At 38.8% G+C, this 24,435-nt stretch overlaps 1 protein-coding gene across 2 annotated transcripts in view; it reads left to right on the top strand.

Annotated features, from left to right (window-relative positions):
* Positions 1–24,435, top strand: part of lama4 (laminin, alpha 4) — an 81,756-nt gene that overhangs the window by 51,147 nt on the left and 6,174 nt on the right. For both annotated transcript variants that reach the window (XM_061929016.2, XM_061929017.1), the window contains exons 19-36: positions 307–492; positions 2,309–2,448; positions 3,371–3,535; positions 6,084–6,229; positions 6,323–6,485; positions 6,556–6,689; positions 7,015–7,186; positions 9,115–9,246; positions 10,631–10,773; positions 10,995–11,124; positions 11,204–11,341; positions 12,980–13,113; positions 13,567–13,731; positions 17,147–17,300; positions 17,413–17,606; positions 17,689–17,878; positions 20,691–20,843; positions 23,355–23,514. In XM_061929016.2, coding sequence (XP_061785000.1) covers positions 307–492; positions 2,309–2,448; positions 3,371–3,535; positions 6,084–6,229; positions 6,323–6,485; positions 6,556–6,689; positions 7,015–7,186; positions 9,115–9,246; positions 10,631–10,773; positions 10,995–11,124; positions 11,204–11,341; positions 12,980–13,113; positions 13,567–13,731; positions 17,147–17,300; positions 17,413–17,606; positions 17,689–17,878; positions 20,691–20,843; positions 23,355–23,514 — 2,799 coding nt within the window. The remainder of the gene's footprint in view (positions 1–306; positions 493–2,308; positions 2,449–3,370; positions 3,536–6,083; positions 6,230–6,322; positions 6,486–6,555; positions 6,690–7,014; positions 7,187–9,114; positions 9,247–10,630; positions 10,774–10,994; positions 11,125–11,203; positions 11,342–12,979; positions 13,114–13,566; positions 13,732–17,146; positions 17,301–17,412; positions 17,607–17,688; positions 17,879–20,690; positions 20,844–23,354; positions 23,515–24,435) is intronic.

The raw sequence follows: 24,435 nt of genomic DNA, 5'->3' as shown, positions 1-24,435 counted from the left end.
AACCAATTACTAAAAAATAAATAACTAAAAGCTTCCCCTTTTTATATTTGCATATTATGTATATATTATTAATGTTGTAAATACAAATCTTTATAAATCTAGAAAGGGTGATCCTAAAGAGGTAGGCATTTTTCGGAGGTCTCAAGAAGGTAACAAATACAAGAGTGTGTGTGTGTGTGTGTGTGTGTGTGTGTGTGTGTGTGTGTGTGTGTGTGTGTGTGTGTGTGTGTGTGTGTGTGCGCGCGCGCGCACGCACATGCTTCTCACCTACTCTGTAAATGACTCCTCTTCTGTAATCCTTTCTAGACAGAACCCCTCAGCGACTGGAGTATACACTCAAAGTGGCCGAGGAAACTTACAACCACTCAGCAGAAGTGCTAAAGACCATAACCCCTATCAGTAACAAAGTGGAGGAATGGGCCAGTAATCTGAGCAACAATAAATACTCTACCACTGCATATGAGCAAGCCATCGTCTCTGCAAGGGAATCAGGTGAAGTATCTTTACTACTGTACTGTGAAATGCATAATACTTCTTGAAGTACAACCCCAATACCAGTGAAGTTGGCCCGTTGTGTAAATCGTAAATAAAAACAGAATACAATGATTTTCAAATCCTTTTCAACCTATATTCAATTTAAAGACAAGATACTTAATGTTCAAACTGGAAAACTTTGTTATTTTTTGCAAATATTAGCTCATTTGGAATTTGATGCCTGCAACATGTTTAAAAAAAGCTGGCACAAGTGGCAAAAAAGACTGAGAAAGTTGAGGAATGTTCATCAAACACTTATTTGGAACATCCCACAGGTGAACAGGCTAATTGGGAACAGGTGGGTGCCATGATTGGGTATAAAAGCAGTTTCCATGAAATGCTCAGTCACTCACAAACAAGAATGGGGCGAGGGTCACCACTTTATGAACAAATACGTGAGAAAATTGTCAAACAGTTTAAGAACAACATTTCTCAACGAGCTATTCCAAGGAATTTAGGGATTTCACCATCTACGGTCCGTAATATCAAAAGATTCAGAGTATCTAGAGAAATCACTGCACGTAAGCGATTATATTACGGACCTTCGATCCCTCAGGCGGTACTGCATCAAAAACCGACATCAGTGTGTAAAGGATATCACCACATGGGCTCAGGATCACTTCAGAAAACCACTGTCAGTAACTACAGTTGGTCGCTACATCTGCAAGTGAAAGTTAAGACTCTACTGTGCAAAGCGAAAGCCGATTATCAACAACACCCAGAAACACCGCCGGCTTAACTGGACCTGAGCTCATCTAAGATGGACTGATGCAAAGTGCAAAAGTGTTCTGTGGTCTGACGAGTCCACATTTCAAATTGTTTTTGGAAACTGTGGACATTGTGTCCTCCAAAACAAAGAGGAAAAGAACCGGACTGTTATAGGCGCAAAGTTCAAAAGCCAGCATCAATGATGGTATGGGGGTGTATTAGTACCCAAGGCATGGGTAACTTTCACATCTGTGAAGGCACTATTAATACTGAAAGGTACATACAGGTTTTGGAGCAACATATGTTGCCATCCAAGCAACGTTATCATGGACGAACCCTGATTATTTCAGCAAGACAATGCCAAGCCACGTGTCACAACAGCGTGGCTTCATAGAAAAAGTGTGCGGGTACTAGACTGGCCTGCCTGTAGTCCAGACCTGTCTCCCATTGAAAATGTGTGGCGCATTATGAAGCCTAAAATACCACAACGAAGACCCCGGACTGTTGAACAACTTAAGCTGAATATCGAGCAAGAATGGGAAAGAATTCCACCTGAAAAGCTTCAAAAATGTTCTCTCTGTTCCCAAACGTTTACTGAGTGTTGTTAAAAGGAAAGGCCATGTAACACAGTGGTAAAAATGCCCCTGTGCCAACTTTTTTGCAATGTGTTGCTGCCATTAAATTCTAAATTAATGATTATTTGCAAAAAAAATTTAGTTTCTCAGTTCGAACGTTAAATATCTTGTCTTTGCAGTCCATTCAATAGAATATAAGTTGAAAAGGATTTGCAAATCATTGTATTTTGTTTTTATTTACCATTTACACAAGGTGCCAACTTCACTGGTTTTGGGTTTTGTACTTAGAGAATTGGACACACCATATCTTCAGTCACGCAGCTATCAAACTCCAGACCTACAAACGTAATAATGGCCGTGAAACTGCTGAAGTCCTAGAATGTATTACACTGTATGTGTATAACAATTCATACCCATCTTTTCCCCCCATTCCATTACATTGAATCGTTAGTAGTGAGTGACTAATTTCTGTTAAATGTTCTTCTGCGCAGTGGAGAACCTAAATTTTCTTGTTCCTGAGCTGTTGGAAAAGCTGAAGGTGGTTGAGGACAAGAAGCCTGTGAACAACATAACAGCAAATGTCATGAGAGTCAGAGAGCTGATAGCGCAGGCCAAGAGTGTGGCAAAGAAGGTGAGTCCACATTAAACCAGTGGGCTACATCATTTCTCAAATAGCAAATCACACATGTACTTTCAGACAGTGTTGCCCATCGAGGTGCGAATTGAAGATGTAGTCCAAGTCAAAAGATTTCAACAAAATAGTAAAACACAATAGAGTGGTACCTCTGGATATGAGTTTAATTGTTTCTGTGACACAGGCCATACCTTTAAAAACAGCATTACTTATTTTAAATGAATTTAAATCAACTTAATCCGTCCTTGGTTGCCACAAAACCCCACAGTTTTAACTTGTAACATGCTTTGAAAAAGAAAAAGAAACTTTTAGTTAAGAAAGAGTTCAGTACAACCAATTAATATAGTTTTATTAAGTAATGTAATAATATGTACAGCATTTACTTTTGAAGGCAGACTTCTATAGAATCTTTTTCAAGCTGCTTTTCCGTCAAACACACCATCAGCAGCTTCTCCATTTTTTATGAATAAATGTACGCCTTTTAGATGCTATTTTAATGTCTTTATATCGACTGATCCTGTTTCGGTATGGTGCAGACTAGCAGTGCAACGCTCCAACTGCTTCACCACAACATACTCGATTATATTTCTTGAATTATTTCTTTCTTTAATTCGATGAATATCATCTACTTCTTCTCAGCACTGTCCTGTACACTCACGTTCTTTGTTCCCAAAGTTATGTCTTGCCAGCTACAAGCTCTTGCTAGCTATAAGCTATTGTTAGCAAATGTGATCGGATGTTTTGTTTGGATCTTACGGGGTCCACTGTGGCATTCATGTAGTATTCATGTAGTGACATCATGCATGTTCAGGCATTTAACATTTTCTTGCAATTCTCTTCATTAGTAAATACGAAATAAAATGCCTAATCATGCCACAACAATAACATACCAGCATAAAGGGTTTCTTTTCCACTTTAGGTTCAAGTGTCAATGAAATTTAGTGGTCAGTCGTCAGTGGAGGTTCATCCGGACACCAATCTGGAAGACCTGAAGACAATGACGTCTATCAGCTTTTACATGAGAGTGGACCCAGACAAGGATCCAATAGAGGACCGCTTTATTCTATATCTGGGCGACAGAAAGGTAAGGCTGTTACTAAATATTGTGCGGTGCAAATGAGTGCCCAAATTAATGAGATGCTTGTTATTACCATATTTTTTTGGACCATAAAGCGCACTGGATTAAAAGGCGCACTGCCCATGACCTATTCAGGTCTTTTTTCATACAAAAGGCGCATTAAAGGGGTCATACTATGATTTTTTTTCTAAATTTAAAACACTTCCTTGTGGTCTACATAACATGTAATGGTGGTTCTTTGGTCAAAATGTTGCACAGATTTTGTTTTACACATCATCTTCCAGCCGCTTTCTGACAGTCGCTTCAGGATGCGCCATTTTGTGGGCGGTCTTACATACGTGGCTCACCTTTTGACAGCGTCTTCTCCCCGTCATCTTTGTTGTAGCAGGCAAGGACGGGAGTGGAAGAAGTGTCAAAAGATGGAGCTAACTGTTTTAATGACATTCAGACTTTACTTCAATCAATAACGTAGCAGCATCTCCTCATCCGTGGCTCACTAGTGCAACATCAAGGCCAGAAATGTGTTCCGTGAAATATCGTCCAACCGGAACTCTCTAACTAAAGTTCCTTGGGTGAATTATGTAAACCCACTACAGTTTTTAGCGCTTTGATTGCTGGTCTACTGACAGATATAAGTAAGAACTTTATGCTACTTTATATTAGAATTGACAACAGCAGAAGATGAATGCCACATAAGTAGGTAGAGAAAAAGAAGAAGCTTATGACTACGACGTCGGCACGGACTGCAATTGCGGAAGTGCGCACATTTTCATGACTTATGCAGATCCCAAATACACTTCAGCAGGTACCAGAAGGTAAGAAAAGTTGGTTTTCGATAATATTGCAAAACAAAACGCCAGATGATATGCCTGCTAATAGGTACCATTTTTCGGTCCTTATTCACACACCATAATAATACTCGTATGTTTAATGCGCCAACAATCAATCAAGCGGTGCGGCTTCATAGCTTACCGAAGTCGTACTAAACACATTTTGACAGATTTTTGAGCGCCGTGTGTAATGTTCTATATTCTCAATGGAACATTTAACGTTTTGGTGTTGTTTACTGCCATCATATTGCAGTCCACACGTACTGTATCTCTTATGTATGACTGCCATCTAGTGGCCACTTTTGTCATTACACCATGTACCAAATAAAATTGCTTCGAGGTCAGTAAGCACAACCAGAATTATTCCGTACATTAGGCACACTGGGTTATAAGGCGCACTGTCGATTTTTGAGAAAATGAAAAGATTTTAAGTGCACCTTTATAGTCCAAAAAATACGGTATTCAAATTGTAAAGGGTATAATGGTACATGCGTTCGTAGTCAGGTTAATGGGGTTCAGAACCTTCGGTTTGGTACTGTAAGGTACACTTTGAGTGAAGACAAGAAGTGTGTCTCCTGCCATGCATCTGTTCAGTAAACAAATCAGTTGCAGCCCAGCCTTTGGCTAGTGGGAGTCATGGCTCGTGATAGGGCCAAGGAGAAGTCACAGCCTAGTAAACCTCTTACGCCGTTTGAGAACACTTGGCCTTCCATCCATCCATTTTCTACCGTTTGTCCCTTTTTGTGGCTGGAGCCTATCTCAGCTGCATTCGGGCGGAAGGTGGTGTACACCCTGGACAAGTCGCCACCTCATCACAGGGCCAACACAGAGACAGAAAACATTCACACTCACATTCACATGAACAAAGATTTCGGGACAAGACAAAAACAGTGTGCTGGCATTCTTTAATAGAAATGGGGATCAAGGCTAAAATCTTTACTAAAATAAATATATACAGATAAATCACACTGTTGCAGTTTTCTGCATTTTTTAATAAGTTTTATTTTTTTTTATTATTATTTTGTTTTTCTTTCTTTTCTTGAGAATTTTGTTAATTGTTCAATGTTTTTTATGTTAAAATATGGTGATATGGTTATGGTATTGGTTCATTTCAAACATGAATAGTTACAATATGGTACATCACATGTTTGCAGTTTCTCATTACAACATGAGCTTATTTAAATGTATTTTACCCGACCCCTTTTCCGTTCCATAGCAAATCATAACACATTTGTTTGTTTACTTCATGTGCTCAATCTGTAACACAAAAAAATACATAAATAACGTTCTCATGAATAAAAAGTTAAAATGTGATTCACATGCTAAAATGAAATGTCTTCAAATCCGTGCCTCCAAATCGAAAACGTCTGCAAGCTCATTAAGTAGTCAGGAAAAGCTTTATAATTTCTCAAAACTTTGATAGTGAAAGCAAAGCTTTTTTCTTTTGCGTCTTCTCCCAGTATCAAGAAGTGACATTAAACTTTTATAGTTAATAGTTATACCTTTTACACACAAGCAAAGCAGTTTTTATGTTTTATTATTGTACCTAAAAATGAACGAAGCATGTGCCAAACCGTGATTACACCTCTGTATGTACAGCTGCACTCCTATTTTAAATTATTGTATTTATGTTTCTGCAGCATCCAGATATATATGAATGTATCAGAATACTTTTTATATTGTACTTGTTGAAATTAATATTCTGTTTACCGCTTTGGCCGTAGGGTCAGAAAGACTACATGGGACTGGCAATCAAGAATGATAACTTGGTGTACATGTACAACCTTGGTGGTGAATACGTTGAAATCCCACTGAGTTCGAAGCCGGTTAGCCAATGGCCTGCTGTCTTCAACTACATTAAAGTAGAGAGGTACTCTCACAAGTCATACACATTGCATCAAAGAATTGTGAAGAAAAATGAATTTAATATGAGTTTTCCTTTTTTTGTTTTTTTCAATGGCAGGTTGGGTCGACATGGGAAAATCTACCTAATCCTCCCAAGCCAAAGCTCCACGGATGAACAGAAGTTCATACAAAAGGGCGAGGCTCCAGGCACCGATTCACTATTTGACATAGACCCAAAAGATATGGTATTCTTTGTTGGGGGTGTCCCACCGGATGCTAAGGTATAATTACAGCTAATGCATGTGTATTTAACAATTTACCCGAATGTAACTATATTTTCTTTCAATCTAGCTCCCTCCTCCATTGAGTCTTGCTCCTTTTGTGGGTTGCATCGAGTTGGCTTCACTTAACAATGATGTCATCAGTCTATATAATTTCAAAAAAACTCACAAAATGGATGTGGTTGCATCCACGCCATGTTCCAGGTACCTTTTAGCAATATGAGCATTTTTAGGTAATTGTTGATGTTTTACATAACAAGCATAACAATGAATAGTTGGTCTTCTTATTGCATTAACTTTTTTTTAGAGTTAATCAAGTTGAATTAGCATAAAAAATAAATGAATAATTTTGACGAATAATTATTATTTTTCTTTTATTCAATTATATACTCCAGAATTATTTTTTTGTATTTACTGGTCAGAGTAATAATAATAATGCAATTGGAACTGGTTGGTAGGGATCTTGTGCATTGTGTGGCCAGAATGTATCCTATAAATAATGTTGTTCATTTTCTCTATGTTTTTGCAGATACAAGCTGGCTTTCTCCAAGAGTCGTATTGCCAGTTACTTATTTGATGGAAAAGGCTATGCACTGATCAGTAACATCACGCAGAGGGCGAAATTCGGTTATGTCACAAGATTTGATATTTCAGTGCGAACAGTTGTGAACAACGGTGTTCTTTTCATTATGGTCAATGCCGTAAGTTGGAGCATGCATCATGTCTCATAAAAAGTAGCTTGTAAATAGCATTAATCTCAGCCACCTGTTACCTAACTTTTTAAAAACCAGCAGAGTTTTGCCTTTTACCTATATATACAAATATATATGCATGCAGTCTAACAATTGTCCATAAATCCATGGTTCTCGCTTAGAAAAGGGTGGTTCTCATCTCCAGGTTGGGCATGAGAGCCTGGCCAAATTAAAAAGTTCAGATTAGGTATTGGGGTTTTGTTCAGGAATGAAGGTAGAAGGAATCGTGGTCTTAAAAAGTTGGATTGGTGCCACATTGACAATGACTTGGACCTGCATAGGTCCACTGTGGTGAGAGGCAGCTGAGCAGGAAGGCAAAGCTCTCCCATTTGCCAGTCATTTACCGTAACCTATGGTCATGAGCGTTGATTAATGACCGAAAGGACAAGATCATGAGTGCCGAAATGAGTTTCCTCCATATGTATTCTCAGGGCATTTCAATCAATCTCAACTGAACTGTTTGGTTTGTCTTAGAAGATGCTTCCCCTCTCATCCGAGTAGGCTTCATCAGTTCATGCTCATAGACTTAGATTAGTCAGATCTAGTCTTAGACTTAGATTCAGCAGATCTAGTCTTGCCCCAAATATTTATACTCCCAACACCAGGAGGGTGTGCCTGGGCAAGGATGGTTCCGCCCTATCATAGTAAGAAAAACAACTCTTGGGATACAAACGAGCAATCCTACTGTCAATGCCAACAACAGTCGTTAAAGTATAATTTCCCTTCGCTAGCATTGAGGTATTGCGTGGCAGAGCAATTGCTGTGGATTGACCACTACCAGCCCCAAATAATCGGAATTACCCACGTTTGCATTCAATTCCGTTGCAAACAAATGGCAACAAGGAACATCTGTGACCAGAATATTCCTAACTCCTGTTATTTGTTGGAGGCTAAATTGCAGAATATTTTAGGAATGGTTGAAAGGACAGTGTTGTATGTGAGAGATAGGTTGTGTCACCACCTCCTCTGTACAGGGATGGTTTTCCAACCTTGACATAGATGGCTTCCCTCACTCCTATTTCGTACCATCCGTCATCCTTTTCCAGAATCTGGACATTTTTGTCCTAAAGGACTGCTGTCCTCCTTGAGGTGCAGGTAGACAGCTGAGTTTTGGCCTGAAGATTTCGCCCGTCTATGCACAAATGACCAGCTGGGGTAACCACAGGTTTTGAGGGCTTCCCTCAAATACTCTTGCTCTTTGGCCTGCGCCGGTGGGAACATTACCATCTATGTGTTGTAGTGTTCTGATAACGCCCAGTTTGTGTTCCAGTGGATGGTGTGAGTCATAAAGTAGTCGATCGATTGAATGCCTCCAGAATACAATAACCTAGATGAATGAGAACATCCATAGACATGTTCCTCCATATGGTGGCTGGGCTCTGAATTAGAAGCAAAGGGAGAAGCTCCGCCCATCCAAGATGAACTTAGAATAAAACCTCTGCTCCTCCACATTGAGAGAAGCAAGATGAGGTGGCTTAGGCATCTGGTCGGGATGCTTCTCAGAGGCCTCTTTAGGAACGTGTTCAGGGTACGTCCGACCAACAGGATGAACTGTCTTTCATCTGTCCTCGGAAAGCCTCGGGATCCCCGGGACAAGCTACACTAAGTAGCCAGGGAGAGGGAAACCTGGGCTTCTCTACTTAGGCTGCTGCCTCCATGACCTGAGTCGGAATAAGCGGAAAAAAAATGGAAGGATGGATAATTGTTAGTTTGGTTTTAAATAACTACATTGCTATACTATATTTGTCTGTGTGCGTTTTTGAGCCTTCACTTTTAACAACTTTATCAGATACTGTAAGCTTACAAACAAACATGACTTATTTGATTAAATTACTTAGATGTTTACCCTTTCCTTACATGTTTTTTCTTCTTTCCAGGATAAATTCTTTCTTTTGGAAATAAAAAATGGATTCCTGCGGCTTATGTATGACTTTGGCTTCAACGATGGGCCAAAACTTATGGAAAATAACATACCAAAGTTAAAAATTAATGATGCAAGATATCATGAGGTAATTTTTAATCATATGTTATTTACTACTGTTATGTTTGCTTTGATTAAAGAAGGAATCTGGTCAGAAATGTTACTGCAATCATGGTCAAAATTCTGTAGTCGCCTCCCTCTCTCCCTGACTGAGGTTGCCAGATACGCAACTGAATCCAGCTCGATCGACTGGGCTACTCCAAGGAACTTCAACCTTCCACTGCCTCTTACTAGGGGTTGAGGTGCTGGGACCATAATAGCTGAATAGACAAGCGTTTTGTCAATAACATATCTCTAACTAACACATTTTAAACAGAAATTAGGCTATTTTCAGGAAGAAGTACGTCATGCCTGCGTACAATATCACAACAAATGGCAATCATATGGTTATGGTCAGTACTATCAGAAAACAAAGACAAAAACGAACTACAACCAACGCGAGCAATGGTTATACTAATGTACACCCAAAACTAAAGAGGAGACATTTTACCAAGGTATGCCTATAGGCTACTGTTTTAAACGTTTCAGATTATAGTCCACAATGTGCAAACGCGAAGGAGGAATTATTTTATCATGTGATTTGGCTGTCTCCATACGCAATGACAGCCGTGCTAATGTTGGAACCCATTTCTTCAGCGCATCAGCATATCAACAACCAAATAGGCACTGACACTACCCATATCCAGATAGGTTTCATTTTTTGAAAATATATTTTGCCCTGTCAGCTCGATGACACATCGACATACATTTCCGATATGTCGATGTGTCATTGACCAAGCTAGCATGCTAACCATTTGTTGCACGAACATACTAGCTTTGTTAGACAAGATCATAGACTGTATTGGACAACTTAGTTTACATACGAAATGTCCATTTTCATTAATTATAAGTAATAAGTAATGCCTTACTTACCTATCAAGGAGGAAATTAGCAAGTTTGACATCAGATGAAAAAATCTTCTCCGCCTTCAATCGTCTCCATCTTTCAAAGGCATCCCCGATACAAATCCTCCTTTTGTTCCTGGCTTTGTCATGAATAAATTGAGAATCGTATCGACGCCTTTTAGATTTACTAAGGTCTGACATGTTAAGTAACTTTAGCAGTGGCAGTAGCTAGACGAAGGTGGCGGTGCGTAACTGGCAACCTGGATGTGATACACTCACAGACTTTCTAATTGCTCAAACGGTGGAGGGGGGGGGGGCATCGAAATAAAAACAATAACAGGATTTCAGGGCTGTAAATCTCATTTTGAAATTAGCATATCCCGCCTGAACTACCGTCATCAGTTATACAGGTATTCGAAAAGAACATGATTTATTAATGCCTTTTGACATATCAGTTTAATGATGACTTGACATGAAATTCTTACATATGGCTACTTTAAAAATGCCATGTTTGTTCTTGGCTCACAGGTATCAGTGATTTATCATCAATCAAAGAAGGTTATCCTCTTGGTGGACAAGAGTCATATCAAATCTATGGAAAATCCGAAAACCACTTTGCCATTCTCAGACATCTACATAGGGGGGGCTCCCTCACACATTCTCCACACCAGGTGAGTACAGCCAAGAACATGCTTGCCTTGCAGCCTTACCTCAAAGTCCGTTGAAGCTGTTGCAGCTGATGATGATAGTGGAATGTACACTTTAAGGATAATTATGGAGGTGAAATCCAATTACAGATTTAAAAAAAAAAAACACTTTACAAACTACAACATGGAATTGGATTTATGTTGAACTTGGCGAAACTTCAGTGACAATGTGAATTTCATTACAGGCCTGAGTTGTCTGCTGTGGTTAACCTCAAAGGTTGTGTCAAAGGTTTCTTGTTCCAAAAAAAAGACTTCAACCTGTTAGAGCAGCCTGGGACCATAGGCGTCAGTAGTGGCTGTCCTGAGGAGTCTTTTGTAAGTGCACCACTTCATCTTCTTTTCATAACATCAACTGTACGACATCAAACAATGATACTTTGTCACTATCTTGCAGGCATCACACAAAGCCTATTTCACGGGCGAAAGCTACCTCGGATCCTCGGCAAAGATTTCCCCATTTGACAATTTTGAAGGTGGCCTCAACTTTAAAACATTACAACCCAATGGACTGATGTTGTACCACGAGGATGGGGTATGAACAAAATGTTTACGCACTCCGGAAAAAGAAGATTAGTTTTAAAACTCATTATGATTCTGTGAAACAAATGCACATTGCACAAAAGTGACATATAAGTCAGTTTTTGCAAATGGACCTACAGTATATTCTACAGCAGTGTGTTTGAAGTTCTTTAACCCTGGGACATTTTGCTTAAAAACAATGTTTTTTTCCCTTCATGTAGAACAGGCCTGGGCAGATATTGTGACTCGGTATAATGTATAGGGAAAAAAATGTGTCTGGGCGCCGGTATATCTGATTTTTAGGAACAAAATCTCACAATAATGTCTGATTGAATGCTAAAAACGTTATGACGGACCGCGTTAAAAACAGAATGGAATTTTACATTTTTTTACTAAATGAGACACCCAGAATGTACATGAAAATTTACAATGTTAACTATGAACGATAAAACACTGAATATTGACAATATATGAACGTCACACCCCCTCTCGATTGACATATCTTATAATCAAACGAAACGCAACAAAAATAAAACAAACACAGCGAAATATGAACACGAAAAAACAAAGACACCTACAATCTGACACATCTGATATATCACTAAGCTTTAGAACTTTGTTGTAAAAATCTCCTTCCGTGTCTGTCCCTGACATCCGCATTTCAGGCTGGCCGCTCTGGAAACACTCTGTGGAAACGTTCCCCACCCACACTGCTTGGTGCCTCGTCTGAGCTGCTGTGACTTAGATTACCAAGTAATTAGTATATCATGCAAAGGCGCAGATTCCAACCAGATTGAAAAGCTTAACATATGCCTTAATTTGCCCAGGTCCGATGTTGAAGGTAGACATAGATTATCTCGGTTTTTAAAAAAAGGCAGTCGTTAGTAGTTAGCTTACTGTAGATATTAAAATGTAGATATTTACTGTAATGTAAATGATGTTTGTTATGGGGGTTTTAGCGGGAGACAAATAATATTTCTACAGTTGGAAAGGCTAAGTGTTAGCTTTAAAGCTAAACCAATTTTGTCACATTAGTGTTTTGTTTTATGAAATAATTTAACACATGCTGGTCACATGTGCCCCATTTAAGCTTGTGGTTTGAATTGTCAGAGGGGAAAGCAATTGGCCACAACCTGAAATCCCAAGCTGTCAGCTCCTTGTCCAAACTCTTTAATCTTGAGGTGTCAGGGAGGGAGGTTAACACACATACAGCCATACAAGATAGCATCCGTTAGACTCACCCACTCCTAAATCTCACTCTCAATCTGGGCCAAAGAACCAAGAACTGGCTCGTGGCTCAAATCCAAGTCCCCTGATTAAGAGACGACAGTACAAGGCGATGAGTCTGACACCAACTCTTGAGGTGTCAGGGAGTGAGGTTTACACGCCAAATATCTCACAGCCACATTACTGTAGCTGGCATTTGTTACAAGAAGAAAAACGACATGTTAAAATTTACAGCTCGACAATTGATGACCATTGATTTAAATTAGAGTGTGTATATTGCAGGTTATTGTGAACATTCGCTCACTGTATAACATTTTGAAAACTCATGTTTACAGCATTGTTGGCTCTTATTCTGTATTCCATTTATATATAAATGTCATTAATGCTTTTCTGTTAAATAGCCTTACTTTTTTACTCTCCTCAGCCTGATGAATTCAGCATTTCGCTTGAGAATGGAGCAGTTGTGATGAACACACATGGAACAAGAGTTAGATCACATAAGAAACAGTATAATGATGGAAAGAGTCATTTCTTATTGGCCTCGGTGAACCAAACGACGTGAGTATTCCATTTTTCTTTGTTGGAATCTCTTGGTTTTGATAAACATTCTGCTACTCAGTTACGTTACCAAGTAGATCGTCCTTGAAAAATCAAACTACACACCTCATGCTTTGCTAAAGACTGTTTCTGGTGATTCCACCCTGCCATTGCCATTCAACATTTAAAGTCACAGTAATATAGAAGGTTACAATTCACTTCAATAAACACAAATTACATTACTTAATTATTACAGTTCTTTCATTTACATGTTTTTCTTTAATTAGAATAATTTCCTTACCCTTCTTGAAACATGACATTTTGTTGTATTAATAACTTTTTTATGTCGGAAAGTCAGTATCTCAGTCCCTACAGACGGTTCCGGGTTAAGTCCCACTCTGGACAAAAACTATTTGCAGCTCGTTTTTGGACAGATTCTAATCTACTTCTGAACTCTCTCTCTTTTTACACCAGGTATCTATTGTTGGTGGACGATAAAGACAAGCAGGAGAAAAAACGCCCTGCATCAGTCACTACATCCTCCTCAGTTTCTTCTCTGAAGAGCTTCTACTATGGAGGGTCTCCAAACAGCAGCTTCAAGAATTTAACAGGCTGCATCAGCTATGCCTACATAAACAGGTAGATCTCCTCTTAACACTGAACAGTCTTGACAGCCGTACACAGGAGAGACAGCTTTTCCATCCAGCAAAAGAGTAAGGGTTTCTAAGGGGAACAGTGACAAAGTTGCAGTCAGGCGTTTACATTATGGACTTGAAGGTCATAATAATTTGGGGCCCCGAGTGATATATTTCAATGGTTCTTTTTTCAGGGTAAATCTTTGGTCACTTAAAAAAATAATTGGGTGCACAACTTAAATTCATCTTGGATAATCGCTGATTTATTGCTGATCAAATATTTAAAAACGTTAAATCTACCAAAAGTTCTCAGGGCGATGGAGAAGTCTAGGAAAATCAGTGACGGACAATTGTAAACAATGTATGACAGTCTTTTGGATCAACGATTGTAATATCACTTCAAACAACTGAATACAAGTATGAATGTGTCACCACCAGTCTAGAAGAATATTCAAACTGTCACAGTCAAATTACCGTAGTCAATTTAAGAACAGCCTAGCAAGTTGCAACCACTCTACAGCTTGTCATGACACTAATACACTGACTATTGAGTTTGGAGGCAATCTTTTGTTACCAGATCAAAATTACGTTCTTATTGGGAGCGTGTTCGTACAGTAACCCCACAACGGTCTAACTGTAAACGTTGTAAATCGACAACCAAACAAAGCTGGGTCCTTGCCCAGAAACCAACCAATTTGAATAAACCAATTTTTGCCCAGTGAAAATCCACAATATATTTCAACTTGTGCACCCAATTCTTGTTTTTTGAAAACCATGGAGACCACAAAAAACAGTTTAAATAAATCATTATGGTTAAATAAAAAAGGACATTGATGCCCTTGATTACCGGTACTGTATAAATGTAACTTCTGATCACAAATGTGCAAAGACTTATTGCCTCAGCGTGTCCAGGTTTTTCATTCTCCGAAGAAAATAATGTACCATAGGTCACAATTTTGTGCTTTTTAACAATCGCTGGGTATTTTTTTTAGCTGTTTTTTGGATAGAAACAAAAAATGATCACAAACGTTGAACAGTACATGCTTTTCTTTGGAGTTTGACCTTTACATTCTTGAATCTCAATCATTTTACACCGCTTACCCTTTTTAGGGTGAGGTGGAACCTTGTTCCCCTGACAATCACAGGGCCCAAATTGACAAACAACTGTTCGCACAAATATTCATACTTATAGACAAATTTGGGTTTCCTGATACATAAAACCAGAACCATCTGGAAGAAAACAAAGCAGTTATCCAATATCCAGTGTCTTTTGAATTCAAAGTTAATTTTAAACTAGGTCGAAGGTGCCAAAATAATTTCGGAAGTGATAAATATTAAAACCATGTTAGTGGTCTGTGTTCTCTGGATGTCCTTTTTTCTACTATTTTTTTATTTTGGTTTTGGATTTTTGACATATACAGTCAATAAATACACTTAATCCATCCATCCATTTTCTACTGCTTGTCCCTCTCGGAATTACATGCCAAATATTATTGTTTTACCTCTCCCAAACAAGTAACCCACAACAATTATTTAAAAAATATAAAAATAAATATATATAAAACATGCTTCAGTTAAATAAGTACAGGCAAATATTGACATGATGCCACAGACAACTGCCCTCCTGAATGTCCCCAACACGGTGCAGAAATACACAAAAGCAAACAAAAGGCTCATCAATTATCTACCTTTCAAATACTTTTCAATTGGGGTTAAATTTGACATCAGTCTCTTTTACATATTTTGGGAAACCACCCCATATTTCCCGAAACTTCACAGAACAACTGTTCATTGTCAGCCTAATTTCCTCCAAGGAAATAAAGATTATCTCTAATCCAGCAGGTGTAGCAGGGAGGCACTGCAGCCTTCCAATTTAGCACAATGAGTCTTCCAGCCAACAAAGTTGTAAATGCTACAAAGTGCTTTTTGGATTTGCTCAGAGAACGTGACAGAGGGGCTACCCCAAATAGTCTGCTTAGAGGATTTGGTTTGATCTTTTCGTCAATTACCAAGACAAAGTATTGAACATTTCAGTTCAATAACTGCACTGGATTGGACAAAACCAAAACATAGGTATTAAGTTAGCTAGAGACTGTTGACACCGATCATATAATATCGATATTCAGTCATACATCTTAGCTTGTGTAACCTTGGTATAATAGGTACAATGTATTAGTTTGCATTGACTACGGCCGGGATCAGCACGGTGACACAGGGGTTAGTGAGTGTGCCTCACAATACGAAGGTCCTGGGTTCGATCCTGGGCTGTGGAGTTTAAATGTTCTCCCCACCTCCAAAGACATGCACCTGAGGATAGGCTGATTGGCAACAGCCTATATGTGAATGTTGTCTGTCTATCTTTGTTGGTCCTGTGATTAGGTGGTGACTTGTCCAGGGTGTACCCCGCCTTCCGCCTGACTGCAGCTGGGATAGGCTCCAGTACCCCCCGCGACCCCGAAAGGGACAAGCGGTAGAAAATGGATGGATGGATGGATGAATATGGCTGTGTCTAGCACAAATGCAAGTCTATGAACTCTACCGGTACTTAAAATCACTGTCCAGCTCTCCTCAGATATAGGGTCACTCCTAAGTCACCCTCCCAAAGTGACTTAATAGAATTCAGAGATTCAGGGCATAAATAAAAAATGTTTTTGTAAATATATGTAATTGATCCTTTTAAAGTCGGAAATGATGTCAAAAAAACATTTCAAACTGTCAGTCGGTAAGCTTGGAAAATTTAAGAACAAAACCGCGGATCTGTAGATTTATAAAAAAAAGCATTGATTAGGGAGTGAAATGTATCACAAAGTTGCGTGGAAGAGGCAAGAATGTTGTCAATGTATAAATCTTTAATGTTGTTGATCCCCAGACTTGACCATCTTAAAAAGGCACTGTCGACAAGAGGGGGAGGGAAAGCATGGTTAGCAGTAACGGGTGCAAGACTAGAAATAATCTGTAAACCAAAATAGCACTTAAACTGAACCCAACTTCTAAATGAGGTTTTGACGATTACATTTTCTGTAAAAGCAGAAGTAGAAGAGTGGATGGGAGATATTAAGCGCCTTAAGAGATATTGTTTGAGTTAGTCCATAAAGGAGGGGGATCAAATGCTTCATATTGCAGCCAATATTCTAGTTCTAATGTTGGTTGCCCAGTAGTAACCCGATTTGGGTCTGTGTGAATATTGTTTATGTAATCTGTGAGTATTTTTATTCCAAATAAAGTCTATAATCTGACCAGAAGAACCAAGGGACCTTTTTCCTGCTATACCTATGTCATTTTAATCTTACATTGATTAATTATGGTAGCCAATGGAGGTATGTTACAATAAATGTGTCTTGAAATGGTGCTAGAAAAATGATTTCCTAAATAAGTGCAACGTTGACTTGCATTATACTTTATTATGGCTGCTTTTTTAGACAGGACCGAGACATCGAGCCAGAGGACTTTCAGCGCTACACAAACAATGTCCAGACTTTCCTGCAAGACTGTCCAGTACAAGAGACTCCTGTTGCTCTCTTATCAAAACTCAGGGATGACAAACAAAAAGTTAAACAGAGGCAATCACAAAAGGTAAAGAAATACACTTAAACTAAGATGCACAATATTTTCTATGGGTTCCAGTAAATCTGTGTCCATTGGTAACACGTTTGGCCACATTAACATTGATTGTATGCTGTCATAGGTTAGCAGAGATGAGTCCGGCCTCCCTCGTAATGTGGTGCAATTCAGAAGTGAAGGCCAGAAATCATTGAACCTGAATATTGCTTCTTGCCAACTGTCCTCAAGTCCTGAAGCAACCCAGCATGCCTATCAATATGGCAACTTCGCCAACAGTAGACAGCACTACAGAGAGCTCCCACAATCATTTTCTGAGAGGTACAGTAAGTCTTATATTTTGCAGTATAAATTAATTCTAAAAAATGGTGTCATACTATCAGTGTTTTTCCCCCCCTCTAAGGTCCAACTTTTCCTTATCCCTGAAGACCAAGACATCATTTGGCCTAATTTTTTATGTATCTGACTCTCAAGAAGAAAACTTTATGTCTCTGTTCCTGGCCAACGGTAAACTTGTATACACCTTCAATGTGGCAGATAAACGAGTCGAAATGCGGAGCAAGGAAAATTACAACACTGGCGCATGGCATGAGGTTTGTTCATCATGTTGTTTCAATAATTGATCCAGTTTTAATAAGTATGTCGCATCATATTCTATGTACATTTGTGAGGAGGTACAAATTATATATCTGATACCCCGCCTTCCGCCCGATTGTAGCTGAGATGGGCTCCAGCACCCCCCGCGACCCCAAAGGGAATAAGCGGTAGAAAATGGATGGATGGATAAACAAATCACCAGCAGTCAGTCTGCATTACCAAGAACCTAAAACATTTAGGCTATTATTTTTAACATTCCAAAAATTCTAAATGTTCCTGCCAATGATTAAAATATAATTATTTTTTTTTTTAATTGCTCAACTCGTTCAGACCTTTTTCCACCAAACATTCACACTAACAATTTTCCACATTAGAAATTACTGTTTTTACCCTGCACTCTTTTTTTCATTATCCTTTTCCTGTTCTGCATGTCTTGCGTTAACTCTATTTCTTCTTCAGAATGCCTGATCTCCACCTGCTCTTGGTTAGTGATCAGGAGACTCACCTGCCCCTGATCACTAATCAGAAGCATTATTTTACCAGCGGTTGTTTTTTCTCGGCACTGGTTCATTGCATATTGTACGTAGTCTGCTGTTTGCGGTAGGGTTCCCTGCATTCTGCATGTGCTTCGCACTTTTTGCTTTGGGTTTTTGATTCACTTATGGTTGATGGGTTTTGCCTGCGTTAAATATACGTCTTGGGATCACGTTGCCATCTGCCATGTGCAACCCTAACAACCTTCCACATAATGATTATCTTTTTGTGTTGCATTTTAGTTCATCTTGAGCTGTTCAGCATTCACGCACAATTTCTACACATTCTATAGTTGTATATTAAGGTATTATTAGGTTTTGAAGGTTTATTTTGAAAAAGTTGAGATATGTACAATGCAAAAAATCTTGAATACAATCCAAACACCATCATTTTACACTTACATGGTTCAACATTACAGAAAACAACAAACTGTATAAGTGTGGAAAGTGGAACATGTAGTTAATTAAAGCTTTGCGAGTATAAGGTAGCAACCACAACAACTGTTGTAAATGAATATAGCTTCACATGAACCAAATTAATTTTGAACTTGTAGTGTAACAGCATAGGTGTGTAGTACAGGTAACCTTCTGTGCTCTATTTTGGTAGAACAGATTTGCTATGCAATAAATGAGTCCAGTACACTGTTATTTGTGTGAACTCCAAAGCATTCACACATATGGTTTTCTACACCAAAATTAATCTATTTATTATTATTATTATTCTTCTTCGTCCACATTTTTCATCCGATTCAAACTGTTTCCCTTGACAAATTCCAAAAATCCCCAGATTTCCCACAATTCCATGTTTTCCGGGACATTTTTCCCATTTAAAATGAATTGGCCATTTTAAAATTTCCACATTTTTCAACTGATCCAAACCATTCCACCTTCAACATATTCCACCTATCCTGAACATTCAAACTATAATTTTTCCAAGTTTAAAAAAATTCCAGGAATTCCCTTTTTTTCAATCCCTTTTTTCTGGCGACTACTCCTTCAATCATCAATCAATCAATGTTTATTTATATAGCCCTAAATCACAAGTGTGTCAAAGGGCTGCACAAGCCACAACGACATCCACGGTTCAGCGCCCACATAAGGGCAAGGAAAAACTCACAACCCAGTGGGACGTCGATGAGAATGACTATGAGAAACCTTGGAGAGGACCGCAGATGTGGGTTACCCCCCCCTTACTCCTTCCACATTTTCAACCCACTTTAACTGTTCCACCATCCAAACACTCCTCTTAATCAGGAAAAAAAAAAAAGCTGTTTATTTAACTGGAAAAACTCCCAGTTTTCCCGAAATTCCTGGAATTCCTTAATACAATTTCTCAATTAAAAATGTTACTACTTCAACATTTTTCGACCGATTAAAAAAAATTCCAACACCAACTATTTCAACTCATTCAGAACATTCAAGTCTTTTAACATTTTCCCCAAAAATACCCGCTTTTCCCGAAATTCACAAATTTCCATGAAATTCCCATTGAAATGAATGGGACATTTTTCAAAATTCCACAACTCTCACATTTTCAATCCAATTCAAACTGTTCCAGCTCCAAAATATTCAGTTTTTTCAAAATTGTATGCTCTCCTTCAACAATTAAAAAAAAAATTCCCGGATTTACAAGAATTCCCAGTTTTCAGGGACATTTTCACCATTCAAAATGAACAGTCTATTTTTTAAACTTCTCACATTTTTCAACCAATTCAAACCATTCCGCCTTCAACACTCTCAACTCAAGTTCCAAACCAAATTCCGTGTTTCCTGGAATTTTAAACTCTTCAACATTCAAACCATTCCAACATTCAAACTATTCTTACATTCATACTATATTCTATCAGCATTTCAGTTCAACTTCAGGATTGGAGCATTCACACGCAATTGCTTCAGGAATTACCTCATCTAGTTTGTGTTGCTATTAGTACATGGTTTAAGAGGGGACAGACAGGAAGAGAAGAGAGCCCAGTGATATAAGACAACAATGGTCACAATAGTACCTACTGGGATGTAGTTGTAGAATCTGCAGGGAGAAAAACAACAGCTAGAGACGAGAACAATAATAATAAATATTTTATGGTTCAGGGTTTAAGTTTATTTTGAACATGCAAACAGTTACAATACGATACATCACAATTTCCAGGAACCTGTTGGAATCTGGTAAGAGAACCTGATGTTGGGCCCTGCACTTTAGGAAATATTTAAATGTATGTTTTTAATCATACGTCAACAAGCTATATGTCACAACTTTTCCTGTTCTTTCTCTCTGAAGGTCATTTTTATCCGCGATGGGAATATGGGAAAACTAATAGTTAATGGGCACACACCACTGGAAGACAGAGTTGAAGGCAACGGCTCATTTCATGGCAGCAGTCCTCTCTATTTTGGAGGAGTGCCTTCAGGGCGAGCGCAAAAAAATATTCAGGTAAGAAGTACAGAAAATCCAAATTGAGTCTAGCCTAATCCATTAAACAATAACTTCTCAATATTTTGTATACATTATCTTAATTTGTATTTATTCAAATGTTTATTTTATTTCTTGTCTCTTGAAACTCATGTTGTACCTTAACTGATATCTTTCCTGAGGTGTTTTAACAGTCTGACAATATTGCATGAAATTGGAAAACTATACTGCAGCATTACAAATACAGAAAGTGAAGGGAAGTGAATTATATTTATATAGCGGTTTTCTCCAGTGACTCAAACTGCTTTACATAGTGGAACCCATTATCTAAGTTACATTTAAACCAGTGTGAGTGGCACTTGGAGAAGGTGGTTAAAGTATCTTGCCCAAGGACATAACGACAGTGACTAGGAAGGTGGAAGCGGGGATTGAACCTGGAACCCTCAAGTTGCTGGCACAGCCGCTCTACCAACCAAGCCACGTCTATGTATATGTATATACTTTATATATGTATATGCTATCAGTTTTATCTTAAGTCCCATCTGGGCGTATTTTGAAGTGAAATTTGTAAGTAAGCACCGACGTATGCATTGACCTGATCACTGACTGTATATCAGCGCATATCCTGAGTAAAAATATAAATGCAACACTTTTGTTTTTGCTCCCATTTTTCATGAGTTGAACTGAAAGATCTAAACTTTTACTATATACACAAAATACCTATTCCTCTCAAATATTGTTCACAAATCTGACAAAGTTAGTGAGCATTTCTTCTCTGCCAAGATAATCCATCCCACTTCACAGGCGTGGCATCATGCTGATTAAACAGCATGATAATTTCACAGGTGTACCTGAGGCATAAAAGGCCACTCTGAAATGTGCAGTTTTGCCTTATTGGGGGAGGGGGGGGTAGCAGTCAGTATCTGGTGTGACCACCATTTGCCTCACGCAGTGCAACACGTCTCCTTCGCATAGAGTTGATCAGGTTGTTGATTGTGGTCTGTGGAATTGTGGTCCACTTTTCTTAAATGGCTGTGCCAAGTTGCTGAATATTGGCAGGAACTGGAACACACTGTTGTATACGCCGATCCACAGCATACCAAGCATGCTCAATGGGTGACATTTCTGGTTAGTATGCTGGCCATGCAAGAACTGGGATGTTTTCAGCTTTTAGGAATTGTGTACAGATCCTTGCAACATTGTCATGCTTCATCATGAAGTGATGGTCTATGGTGAATGGCACAACAATGGGCTTAGTATCTCGTCATGGTATCTCTGTGCATTTAAAATACCATCAATAAAATACACTTTCGTTCGTTGTCCATAACATACGCCTGCCCATACCATTACCCCACTTCCACCATGGGCCACTTCATTCACAACATTGATATTAGCAAACCGCTGTCCCACAAGACGCCACACATGCTGTCTGCCATCTGCTCTGAACAGTGAAAACCGGAATTCATCTGTGAAGAGAACACCTCTCTCACCTCTTCAACGCCATGAATGTGAGCATTTGCCCACTGAAGTCAGTTATGATGACGAACTGCAGTCAGGTGTAGACCCCGATGAGGATGACAAGGATGCAGATGAGCTTCCCTGAGACAGTTTCCTACAGTTTTGTGCAGAAATTGTTTGGTTATGCAAACCAATTGTTGCAGCAGCTGTCCAGGTGGCTGGTCTCAGACAATCATAGATGGGCAACTGCTGGATGTGGAGGTCCTGGGCTGATGTGGTTACACGTGGTCTGCGGTTGTGAGGCCGGTTGGATGTATTGTCAAATCCTCTGAAACACCTTTGGAGACGGCTTACGGTAGATAAATTAATATTTAATTTACTAGCTCTGGTGGACATTCCTGCAGTCATCATGCCAACTGCGCGCTTCCTCAGAACTTGTGACTTCTGTTGCATTCTGCTGTGTGGTAAAACTGCACATTTCAGAGTGGACTTTTATCGTGGGCAGCCTACGGCACACCTGTGCAATAATCATGCTGTTTAATCGGCATCTTGATATGTCACACCTGTGAGGTGGGATGGATTATCTTGGCAAAGAAGAAGTGTTCACTAACACAGATTACGATAGATTTGTGAACAATATTTGAGAGGAATAGGTCTTCTGTGTATAAAGTAAAAATGTTAGATAATTTTTGACTCTATAAAAATGGGAGCAAAAACAAGAGTTGTGTTTATATTTTTGTTCAGTGTATCTTCCAAGTAACCATCCGCGGTTAAGGTAAAGGAGCATGCACGTTCAAAATAAATAGTGTGATTAATCTGCATATACGGTGCATGTATATTGTGTGTGTGTGTGTGTACATATACTGTATGTATGTGTACATAACATCTACTGGTACATATATGTGTGTGTATATGCATATATACATACAGTATATGTGTGTGTGTATATGCATATATACAAATATATGTTTGTATGTGTATATATGTGTGTGTGTTTTTAAATTGTAAATCTGTACTCTATTATTCATTTATTGAGACTGATATGCGTATACCTCTCCTTATTCATTCTTTTAGAGTAATTCACTCAACAGCTTCTCTGGCTGTTTGAAGAACATTCTGCTGAATGGACAGAGATTATCATCTGTGGATGAGACATTTGGGGTCACTCCATGTTTTGAGGGATTGACTGAAACAGGAACATTCTTTGCAAAGGAAGGAGGCTACATACTTTTGGGTAAGTTCTTTCGATGTTAAAATTGCTGCCATTTTACAGTACAAAATTTGCTTCTCATAAAAACAAGGCTTAGAACTCTAAACAGTACCACACTTTTCTTTTGCTGATTGCTCCATTCCCTGATGTCATACACATAGAGTGGCCAACAGGGGAAATTAAAGAGTAAAGGCAGTGGTTAATATTTCAAGAAAGATGATTCGCTCATTTTTAGCCTCAGACAGATTATCCAATCATCATGCGGAAGTAATAATAATTAAAAATTATTAAAGGTAATATAGCCAGTTTATATATGGATTTATACAGATGGTTCGAAAAATCGTGTTAATTGAAGGGCGGCAATAGGGATGAGCATTCCATAATTACAGTATTGCAAGACTGTTTCGGATAGGTTATCAGTCTTTGCAAAAGAGCTTGTGGCTATTCTATGGATTATTGGGTGGATGGAGGAAGTCAAACCACAACAAGCAGTTTAGTGTGCGGTATGCAGCAATATACTGATGGCATTGAAGGCCAGTAAGAGTGAGGCTAGAAATTATTTATGTATGAAGCGCTGGAATTGGGGTGTAGTGTTGGGTTTGTCTGGTTGCCAGCACACGTGGGAGTACAGGGGAATGCAAAACCAATAACAATACATGTACAGTACAGAAGGGCAAAATGTAAGAGTTTATTACAGCAAGAAACTGCTAGAATGTGGCAAAAAGAATGGGAAGAGAGGAGTAGACACCGGTTTTACTTTCAATACAATCTACTGTAATAACACGAGGATTAAAATGTGAAGGAGGGACATGAGATGTACGTCGTATTGAGGTTAGGGCTCTGTGCACTAAACCATGGGCTGTCAATATATACATATAATCGGTATGATCAATCAATCAATCAAAGTTTATTTATATAGCCCGAAATCACGAGTGTCTCAAAGGG

This window comes from Nerophis lumbriciformis, linkage group LG34 (genome assembly GCF_033978685.3).
Source record: "Nerophis lumbriciformis linkage group LG34, RoL_Nlum_v2.1, whole genome shotgun sequence".
NCBI lineage: Eukaryota > Metazoa > Chordata > Actinopteri > Syngnathiformes > Syngnathidae > Nerophis > Nerophis lumbriciformis.
Note: the sequence above shows the minus strand (reverse complement) of the source record. Positions and strands in the feature narration are given on the sequence as shown.